The sequence below is a fragment of the Rhamphochromis sp. 'chilingali' genome (genome assembly GCF_963969265.1).
Source record: "Rhamphochromis sp. 'chilingali' genome assembly, chromosome: 9".
Lineage (NCBI taxonomy): Eukaryota > Metazoa > Chordata > Actinopteri > Cichliformes > Cichlidae > Rhamphochromis > Rhamphochromis sp. 'chilingali'.
Window position 1 is genome coordinate 31,598,938 of NC_137936.1, and position 11,713 is coordinate 31,610,650.

At 40.9% G+C, this 11,713-nt stretch overlaps 1 protein-coding gene across 3 annotated transcripts in view; it reads right to left on the reverse strand.

Annotated features, from left to right (window-relative positions):
• magi3b (membrane associated guanylate kinase, WW and PDZ domain containing 3b) overlaps positions 1-8,642 on the reverse strand; it is a 126,024-nt gene extending 117,382 nt beyond the window's left edge. For all 3 annotated transcript variants that reach the window (XM_080892210.1, XM_080892209.1, XM_080892211.1), the window contains exon 1: positions 7,732-8,642. In XM_080892210.1, the coding sequence (XP_080748336.1) occupies positions 7,732-8,038 (307 nt within the window). In that variant the 5' untranslated portion in view covers positions 8,039-8,642. The remainder of the gene's footprint in view (positions 1-7,731) is intronic.
• Between the last annotated feature and the right edge of the window lie 3,071 nt (positions 8,643-11,713).

Here is an 11,713-nt window from a genome sequence, read left to right on the forward strand (position 1 = left end):
CAATGTCATGTTGTCTGGTGAATTTTTTTTAAACATACTGGAAAACTGTATTACTGACATTTGTTTTGTTATATAAATCTGTTGTGCCTGCTTTTGTTTGGGAATGTAAAAAAAATATGCCAGTTAAAGGTTAGTGTATAAAAACTTGTGTTGAGTTAATTATTTGTGCCTTCTTCCAAAAGCAGAGCACTTTATTTTCAGCTATTTCAGTGAGAGAAGAGCCTGTAACTTGTGGGAAACTAAAGATTTTAATTTCTTTTATCATAAAATAATATTTTCCATTAAGAAAAAAGTTATTTTTTTCTTTAGGCTGTGAGTTTTAGTTCTTAAAAAGAAAAATCGAATCTGCAAAATCGGTACTGGCAGGACAAACTCTAAAAAGAAAAAAGAAAAAAAGGAATTGGCTAAGAAAATTGTAATAGGTGCATCTCTAAAATTAATGCACATCATTGTAATCTGAATTTACAAAAACACATCTCTCTCTCTCAGCCTGTCTCTTTCTCTCTGCATGAGTGCTTGCGTGAGGTAAGACAGCAGCACTTCACTACAAACTTGACAGCTGCCTTAGGCACATACGGGAGATGGTTGATGAGAGTCACAAAGGACAAACAAGCTGTATATCAGCAAAGTGCCTTGTATGATGATATAGTGTAAAAGGCCAAACGATACAAAAAGCAGGAATGGGTTCAAAAACAAAAATATTAATTGAACGAAAATAGACTTAGATAAGAATTTAAAATAGTTTGGGCAAATTTGAAAGATTATGTCTTAAAGCTTCACCTATTTGTACAACATTTTAAGAGACAAAACTCTTATAGAAATATATCCATCTTACGCAAAAGTGAAGAGGGAAAGTAAGTACAGAGGCAGCAATAGAAATTAATGAGGCATTAATGAGGCGAGGTTAGAAGGTTGACAATATTCAAGGCTGGAGCAGCACTCCTGCTAATTGTCATACGCAGGTGCTGTTGCAACTGTCTTGTATTTATTGTTTGGTTGTCTTGCTCAAATGTCCCTGTGCAGCACCAACAGAACCACGCTAGCTGATAAACATGGTGATATGCTCGCAGCATAGTGGTATTAAAACAACAGGATGGCTTGAGAAAAAATTGTTTGCTGCTGTGCTTCTCACTGGTAGAGGTTAAGTATCGCAAGTGTCAGATCATCAGCATCTGATTGGAGTAAGCTTTAAAGGGTTCTTTGTCTTATATACCTTTAAATAACATTTAAATTAGATTAGTCTCTCTGTCAAAACCACTTTTCTTAACTTGCGTTAAACACCATGCACAAGTGGATGGTGTTTAACCTTATTATACATAAGGGTGGTTATTGCTATAGCATTTTAAACACAGACCCCACATGGTCAGCTGTTTAGGTTCAAACTAATATCATATACATTTCAACAACAATGTGATGGTTTGTCATGGCTGGCATTTTCAACCTGCTAACTTTGGCAATCACCTGACTTTGCCTCTAGAACAAGGTCCAATGTTTTTTTAAACGTTAGTATCTTAATTTGTATAAGATGGTATAGCACAAAAACTGTAGGAACCAATAATTTCATCTCCCTCAGGATGCAGTGTAAAAATTGATTCTTTAAGCTTTCGTCTAGCTGATTTTTTCTCTTGAGTTTAAACCTCTCTCCCCCAACAAGAAAAAGCTTGTGCATTTAACTTAGAACAGGTGTTATTGCAGTGGTGTTTGTGACAATAAATACACTATTTGTGAACCCATGCATCCATCCATTCATTCAACCATCCATCCACCCATCCATCCACTGGCAGCAGGTTAAGCAGGGTATTCCAAACATTCTCCCCTGCCACATTTTTCAGTTCCTCTCGAAGGATCCCTGAGCATTCCCAGGTCAAGCGGTTCTGGGTCTACTCCAGGGTTTCCTCCCAGTTTAGCGTACATGGAAAACCTCAAAAGGGAAGCACTAAGGAGGTATCCTAACCAGATGCCTGAACCACTTCAGCTGTCTTCTGTTGACATGCAGGAGCAGCATCTCTAGAGATGTTTGATCTCTGTGACATTAAAGAAGCGTATCAACCAAAACAGCCGTACAGTGTCCAGCATCTCAGGGTGAATCTCATCCAGTCATAGTGTCTTACTCCCAGGGAGCTTTTAAACTACCCCGGTGACCTCTGCCTCCTCCACATCAGACATTTTGGCAGGATGTACGAGTTCCTCAAAGTGCTCTTTCCATGGCCCAACAATATTCCAGTCTAGGTTAGCAGTTCTCCTCCCCAACTGAACATGCCCTAAGCCAAGCCCTGTTTAACCTTCCTGAGTTGTTGGCTTGTTTATGGCCTGCTAAATATGCTCCTCCACAGTCTCCACCAAACTCCTACCACACCCAAGTTTTTGCTTTCGCAACTCCTGAGGATGCAACCCTTTTGGCTGATGCTTCAAGAAATCCCCCCAGGCCAACCAAGCCAGTAAAACTTTCTTCTTCAACCTGACAGCCTCCTCACCACCCGCGTGCACCAGCAGGTCCTTGGTACCTCAGGATGACCTTAGAACAACAGGTCTTGCCAGCAGCCTCAGTAATGGATATTTTAAACATTGCCCATTTGGATACTAAGTCCCCACCCACCTCCAAGATGTCATAGAAATCCTTCCAAATATGGGAGATAAAGACCATACAGGCAGGGACCTGCACCACAAGTTCCCAGTTTGAGTTTTTCAAGTCTATCTAACAACCTTTCCCACCATCTGGACCAACTCACCACTATGCAGTGATCACCTGACAGCTCCACTCCTCTTTTCAGTGTTTAAGACATACAGCTTTGGTTCAGATGACACAACAGCAAAGTCGATCACTGAACTTTATCCTACAGTGCTAATGGTATCAAGCAGATTTCTGAGCCACTTTATGCTTGATCATGCTGTTTGCTATATTCACCAATACCTAGCATAGAAGTCTGATAACAACATAGTGACTGGAGATCACTCTTTTAATAGAATCATATCAATAGTGAAAAGATTCAGCTCCATGACAACTGAGCAACATCAAGAAGATTTTATAGCCGTTTTTACACATGTAATAACAACTCCATTTGGATCAGAAATTGAACAGTCTTTTGCCTGTCAGCTCCTTAGTACAAAGTCTGTGTGATGTCCGACTGCACCCATGTGGCAATTGCACAGGTAATTGTCCAGTGAATTCACAGCAAGTGGACAGTGTTTCCTTCCTCCTGCCCTATTCTATCCAAGCAGCACCCTGACCTTACCAAACTAAATACTTCCTGTAGTGAGAAATCCTTTGAAAGAGCCTATTTCCAGTTATGTGCTACAACTGAGAAAGGGCAACTTCAGACATATTCCCAACCCTATTCTCCCAATGATGTCAGATATTTATTGTATATAGTTAAAAGAAAAGCTATGGTAGTAGCTAAAAGCTGAGTTCGGCTTAGTTTGTCCATAGTAGGTTTTAAAAAACTTTCTCTAAGTAACAAAACCCTATTTTAGCTTTGTATTTCCATGTAGCATTTCAGACTTTCCAAGTCAATTCAGAACAGAATGAGAATCAAAGTGAACATTATGCCGGCTTTTGTTGTCGTTACAGTTATGTCGCCATTGTTCAGTTGTGAGTGAAAAATCTATGTGCTGTTACCACACAGTCATATATGGCAACAATAAAAACATACACTGTGATAATAACCTTTATAGACTCTCTAGAGGAGTGATTTTTATATTTCATTTAAAAGAACTGAAAACCATGGAAACCTGTAAAGTCAGGGGAAAAAACAAGAACTGAAACATTACAGCCTGCTTTAGAAAACAGCAGTAATTAGGTACAAACATGAAACATACTATAGAAAACCACAGCTAAGGTTCTTTAAGCCCATCCATTTGAGGATAGTAGATCTGTGATGTTTTTAATAAATTCAGAAGGAGCCAGCAGGCTGGCTGATGCAATATTATGCTTATATCTCATATAAGTGTCCAGCAGAGATTTGTGCAGTTTCATTTTCTATAATCTATCATCTGCATTACCTCCATTTTAAATTATTAATGAGGTCAATGAAAATTCATCAGTGCCTACAGTTTATTGCATGTATCAGCACAACTTTTTCCTCATTAATTCTTTTCAGCCAACTAACGCCAACGTGATTAAGAATATTTATTTCCAATAAACAATACAGTCAGGTATTTATTTGAGATCCTAAAGCAGGTTGCACAAAGTATACAAAGCAAAACAACAGGAGCAATGAAAATCACGATAGAAGTTTAGAAAGTAATGAAATAATCACCAAAGCCTTGATCATCCAATAACAGATCACCAAGATCAGTTCCCAAGCCAAAGCAGATTAAAAACACAGCTGATGTCTTACTGAATCTGCATAAAAACACTCATAATCAGTTTCAACTCAGTAAGAAAGTGCTATTTCAGCCTTAAATTACGTTGTTACATGTCCTGTTCCAAAGGAGCGGTGTGCACAGTGGCTCTCTGGCTTCATTCAGCTGATTGTCAGAAACATATCTGAGGCAAGAACAGATGTCTCCAGTTATTTGACCAGGCTCTCTGGACTGATGTATTCCCACTCTCACTCAATCCCTCATTTTTTGCAGCCAACTGCAAATCTCTTTGCAACGACAAAGCATCGCCTGTCAGGAAGATGATTCCATTGAGAGGCACTTTCTGATATGAGAGGTGCATTAATGTGATTAACCCACACTCATTATTGCTGCTTGATACAGGGGCTTAGGGGCTCATGTCACTGTGTATTTTTCTCTATTGGCATCAACAGCAGGTAAATGGAAAATGCTACTGTATGAGTAGAATCAGGTAAATCAAACTGTGATCAAGAGCAGGCAACAAAGTGTTATCAATAGCAGAATTACTGCAGCTTTGTACAAACTCAATTATGTAATTTGGGTTCAAAATTGAAAGACAATAAAGAACAAAATTAGCCTCTGAAACTCTGCAGCTTACAGGAACAGATGAATTAAGCTATTTTGCAGATGTGATATGTTCCCATTATCAGAGGAACAATTAAAAAATATTGAAATCAATTAAGATAAAATGAATATCATTTCCAAATCAAAATAATGTTATTCACACACCCCAGAGATGTTTGAGTATTTCACTCAATTACCATTTCATTCAAATAAACCTGTAATTTGGTGACTACTGTTAGATTGCATGACTATATGTATTACGTTTTCCGTCTCCAACTGACGTAGACGAAGAAGAACCAGGGTGCATCAATTTTAAAGCAAGGCCTTGTTTACATGCGTTTCATACATTCACATAGCTAATCTTAGTATTATAAGACAAATGAAGGCTTGTTGCACTAGCTCCACTGTGTACTCCAATGTGAAATTATTCATTTGATGCCAGAGTCATCATCTATTCAGCTGCACAAAAATGGTTACAGGTTGCAAGTATGTTTGATTGCACAGTGACTGAAGCTGCAAACATATAGGAGGCACAGCAGAAAATAACTGTGCAGCGGAAAGGGAATTCTGGGATGCCAATCATAAAGCTTTTCATCAGACATCTTTTCCGCGCTTTAGCTGGGGGTACGGGCAAAAATAGATTCCTGTTCTGAGCGCAAAGCTTCTAATAAAGGCATCTCCTAGCTTAATCAAAGATACCAAATGGGCACATCCAGCTTGTGGCATGTTGTTAAGCCTTAGAAAAGGCATAGTATGAACTTTGTTATTGTAATACCAAAAGGCTATGCATGTGAGGATGTATGTGAAAGAGACTTCTAGGCAGCCTCTAGAGAATATACTATAATGCACCAGAGCAAGCTATAGAAGACTACTTGAAATAGTTTCTACAACTCTTTCAGCTCACATTCACTTTTCGATCAAAGGCTAAGCGAGACAAATCCCCCCACAGACGAGGGGTATGTCTCCCCTCTATCATTTCTCGCATCTCCCCTCTATCATTTCCTCAAATTCCCATTTCTGTCTTTGCACCTCTGTCTTCCCTCCTCACTCTGCCCCACATGTCAGCTTTGTAGGATGCCCATCAGCTCCAGAGGGCAAGACAGGAAGAGCACAAGAAGAAACTGGGAAGAGTATAGTAGAACATCTGGTAGTCCCAGGGACTCTGTCCACTATTAAAGTGGCTTAGTGGGCTTGCTAGTAACAGCTGATCTAGGCCTATTTCCTCCATCAGAGTGGAGAAAATCCACTCGCTAACTCAATTATGTAAGAGATGTGAATTAAACATGAAGCTACCTCATAGGAATGTATACACACAACACAGATGTGCACAGATACATAATACGTAACCATACAATATAAGAATCCCATCTGTATGCTGATGCCGGGGGGCTTTGTGAGGTCTTCTTTGCTAAAGGAACAGTGAAGAGCATGTTAATGAATGAGCGTATGGGCATCTAGGTCAGACTTGTAAGGATGACAGTGAAGAAATATGTGACAAGGAATTTTGCCATCTTTGCCACCTATTACTTCCCTGTGAGCTTTAAAGACCAAAACAGCCTTGCGTGGGAGTCGAGCCTGGAGCAAAGGCAGAGCCGATTTTCTCCCCGTCTCCCTTCATGTCTCTCTCCTTTTGCTTTCCTCTCTCTCCCACTGTGTCTCTCTCTCCTGGCCTTGCTCTATCATTCCTTCAGGCCCTTTATTAATCATCCTTGGTTAGTGGGGCAGAGAGCATGGTGTAAGGAGCTCTGCAGAGTGTAAAGCCATGAAATACACACACCTTCATGTGCATTCACACTAACAGGCTCTGTATTCATAGATCTAGGCAGTTTTGCCTTTAATCTTTTACTTATAAAAGATATAAAACATTATTAATTTAAAAATGCTGAAACACTTCTAAGGATGAAAACACTCACATGCGCACAGACACACCACAAGTTTGCATGTGCACACATACAGCTGATCTTCAGGGATTCTGGCCTGAGGTCCTGAGACTCAGCTGCTGCTGCTGATGTAACCTTTTCAACAGCCTTAGTAGTTGTTGTTTAGACATTCTAGCTCCAGCATGTAGTCAAAGTAAAGTCATCTCCCTCTAACTTAAAACCACAAAGCTGCCCCACCAGTGTCACGAAAACCCTTTACTTCAGGTTGGGTCAGAGCCACAGTGCAGCAACAGCAGCATTACCAAGCCATCCCAGCATTAAAGCAAGAGTTGGGATGTTGAAGCAATCATCCTTAGAAAGCTGGATGGGGAATGATGGGACAGTGGGATAAAACACAGAGCAGTTATCCACACCAACTTCTGTCCAACGGGCAGCAAATAAGCCTGAATAATGGGTGGCAGTAATTAGGCCTTCTTTCTATGCATGTAAGTGCACTTAGCTTAGAAGCTACTGGGCTGCATTCCATTATTACCATTATCACTATTTGCTCTCCCCGAGAAAGTGGTGGTCGAATTGGCCACTTAGATGCTCCGAGACAGTAGGAGATTTATAGTCTAAGTCTGGGCTGTCCTTTAAGAAGTGCAGAATTATTTAGCTGCGGGTAGACAGGGATAGACTAATATTTTTTCTTTACCTTTCTGATTTATTTTTGAGGTGGTTAATAAATGTTTATATTGTAAGTACCAAAAGAATTTAAAAACTAGTTATATCAATGTTTGTGTAGTTGTGATGATCATCAATAATGAGTCCTGCATTACTTGGTGTACATACGCATGTGGGTAGTTAGGGTTAGTGTGTGTAACCTATCAAAACGCTCATCTTACAAAAACAGAAACTCGAGTTGCACACCAGCAGTAGCGATGAGGTTTGAAAGTAGTGGACGCACCTGGTTTGACGGTCTTTAAGCGAATCGGTTCCCGAAAGTGACGAATGACAGCCAGTGTGTCCCGGTTTGTAAGTCCACTGACAGGCGTCCCGTTCACCTCCAGCAGAACGTCTCCGTAGTAGGGAAGCTTCCCTACGTGACACACCAGCACGTCCAGTTTCATTTGGCCCAGGTAGGGGAACTGTCCAAGCTCTGCTCCTCCGAGGACCTCCACCACGGAGCCAAAGTCTCCCAGGTTCCCCCATGACACGGCGCACTCCACCACTTTAGAGGACCAGTGTTTCTTCTTCTTCAGTGTTCTAGACATGGTTGTCCCCTTTTCAAATAACTAACAATCTAACTGGTAGGAGTCGCCTCGGCTTTTTGTTGTTAAATGAGCGCGAAGTGATGCGGCCTAATAAACCCTCGTGAGTTATTCTCGCGACCTGCAGGGAATTTCATCTTCTTGACATTTATGAGGCTTATCTTCACCCGTGAATTTGCCGCTGAGCTCTGTCATCCCACGGGCTTATGCTCCGGTGTGCGCACAGTTGCCTTGGTTTCAATAATTCCGAGCGCTTTTTGTGCGTAAAACAGGAGAGTTGACTGCAGCGATATGGTTAACCAGAAGATAATCAAGGTTTTATGCTTTCCATTGCTTCTCTGGAACCATATCCGCGCTTTCCTTCGTCTTGTAGAGGATCCTCAAAACGTGAAGTAGTAATAAAAATATAAACAGAGTATATTTTTACTTACTCGGCGATAGATCGTGGAGTGTCAGACGCTGAAATTTAGTGCGTCAATGAGAAATCCCTCATACCTGTGGGTAGGCTGAAAATAGACGGGCGGCAGCGCTTACCGGTTGGCGGTTTACGCTTTTGAGATCCAGCCCATGATGACTGAGCTGAAAGACATCTGCGAGCGTTTGTCTGCTACAGGTTTGAACACACCTGGCACCGTCAAGAGAGATGTTGCCAAGCTCCGAAACTCCCCTTTTACGCTCAACAGCAGCAGTGTTTTCTAGACTCTCAAGCTGGCTCCATCCTCTGGTGTGATGCGGTACAACATAAAATGGAAATTTAAAAAAAAAAAGAAAAAATGAGAACTGAACAACATAGGCTACTGTACCAGAGCAACAACGATTAGAGTAACCTGATGTCATCTTAGATCCTGAAAAAACGAACAATTCAGCTTATTTTCTATATAAAATGAGACTCGTGCTGTTGTATTTGGTGGAATAGGTGTGTCATATCGGACTAATTAAAACGCACAAGCATGTAATCCTAATATTAAGCATGCAAAATAAATTACATCTAATTGTGACCCTGCGTTCGTAATGAATGAGTTATGCTTGGGGAGGTAATTTTTGGTCTCCAAAATTAACGTCTACACTACGCCACCTACTGATGTAAACAGTTCTGCACCAGCACCTTTAGGTGCATTTTTCACAAAACACAAACTACAGGAGAGAGTAGACAAAGTAGACAAAGAACTGACAAAAATCAGAAAAACATGAAATGACTGATTTCATTTACTTGTAGAGGCAACAAAAACAGTATTACAGCACATCTTGTGGTATAAAAAAATCCTTTAAGTCATTTAGATTATTATCATATAAATAGCTCTGCTGCTGTAAACCTGACCTTTTACTCAAGAGAAAACTGCACTCCCACCTACATCCAGCCCCGCAGATTCCATCTTCAGAACATGAGTTTTGCATCATACGTTTACATAAAACTAGGTGTTTTGATATACACTATGAGAGAGTATAACACCTCCTTTGTCTTTAAATGTTGGATTTAAATAGACTGTATGTTGATAATACAGTGCAGGATGTTGCAGACGTGGTTTAGTGTAGGTGTAAAAGTACATTAAAGCTTGCATATGTTTCATTATTTCTGGGGATGAGTAGCTGTTGTTTCATGGCATATTGAAAACCTCTTCAAAACATCTTCAATACAGTGTGACAAATTTTGACAGTTTGGATGTGTCAAGTTTTTTTGTTTGGTTGGTTTTTTTTGCCTGTCCCGTTTGGCTCTTTTGCCATCAGAATTATTGTCTAAAGGCGAAGAAAGATGCCCAACGGATTTACTTTACCAAATGGACCATCCCAGCCTTGCCGTAATGGTCTATTTGATTCACCTTTTATTGTTTATTTTATTTTATTTTCACTTGCTAAATACGGGACAGATTTGACTGGGGAAAAGAAAGGGGAGAAAGAAAGAGGGAAAGAAAAACAGCGGGGAAGAGGAACGGTGATAAAGGGCAAAAAACAAAAGCAAACAAAACAAGCAGAAAAAAATACATATATCAATCACCTGGATCACCTGTTGAGAAAGAAAAAAGAGAAAACAAGCAAAAGAAAAAAAGAGCAACATAATAAACAACATCACGATGATATATGGGAATATAACAGTAAATACTAAATATTAAACATTATTGTGCAGCACGTAAGCTCGACAGCGCACAGTGTGCTTTGAGGTAGGAGCCAAAAAGGGTGTAGTTTGTGGGTGTGATCACCCGTCTGTACACCTGTGAGCATGAACACGCTTGTTTTAAAAGGTTCCTTCATGTAATGATCTTCTAGAGGGTGTGGGGGGCCACAGCCCGTCCTCCAGGGCATGAAGCAGGTATGGAGGAGATCAAAACTCCAGACATCCAGAGGCCCTCAGAACACAAGAGACCAAGGAAGACCAACAGAGGGGCAACCGCGCCACTGTCCCAGAAAGAGCTGAGGAGAGCCCCAGATGAGGGGTCACTCAGCAGCCGCGGAGCAGAAGCCGGGGGGGTTGCAGTGACATGCCCGTGAGCTCTGCCGGCAGCCAGCTGTGACAGAGTGAACGAGCCCCAGGCCGAGAGGCTGAGGGCACCCCACCCCCGAAGTGGCCCGAGCGAGCCCCAGGCTCCAGGCCCCGATAAGCAGCCACCAAGGAGTGAGCCGGTGTGTACCTGGACGCCCACCCCCGGACACAAAGAACCACCAACGCACCGATGTCTGAGAGCATCTGCCACTGGCAGGGGAAGTGGTGGTGGGGGGAGATACCTTAGAGGTCCTGAGATGTCCCCAGAGAGGTGGCGTCTGATACCCAACCTGACATATAGACACAGACATACAGGCACACACATACAGACATCCATTCCCATGGATATGTCAAGTTGACTAGTAGGACAGTGAAATGTTACTGCCGTGTAAGGATGTCAGTAGAGTTCATTAACTGGATGACTGGAAGATGGGAACATACTGTACCATCAGTAGCACTTATGAATCTGTAGTTGTTTCTGTTCTCTGGATATGATCCATCAAGTCTGTGTTTAAATACACAGTTGCCACCCTGGACATTGTGTTGAGTAATTCACCGGCTACTAGGAGATGATTAACAGCATCTTTGATCAGGACCAGGGAGCGCAGCAGAAATCCAAACAACCTCTACACTTTAAAGGGATAAAGAACTGTCCATTTTAATTCCACTGTTTCCTGGGATTTTGCTAGATATATGCGGGTGGGGACAAAAAAAGAGGCCTTTTTCTTGAAGTCAGGCCTTATGACAAACTAACATTTTTAAAATCCCATATTAGCTGGCTTTGTGTTGGCTTGACATGACTAAATCCAGATTATAGATGTCGTGGCCTTCTAAATCGTTCCATGGTGTGCCCAGAAATCATGTCGTTTCTAAGACAGCTGTGCTGTAGTTATTTGTAACCAAAATTAAATCCTTCTAGCACATAATTAGATTTTTCTTCCAAGTTGCCTACTGTCAGAGTAAGGAAAAATACCATAACAACCAGTAGAAACTACTACTTGAAGTGGTTTTCATTGAAAATTAAATTGATGGGGTCAGATAAAAAAAAAAATCACAATCAATGTCACATATTATTATGAATTCACATAAACCATTTCCAAAAGAGTCCTGAACACTATATTAAATGTAGATAAAAAAAAATAATCATCTCCTCTCACAGACAATGTAAAAAAAAATGAAGTTGAAGTTATTTATTTTTCATT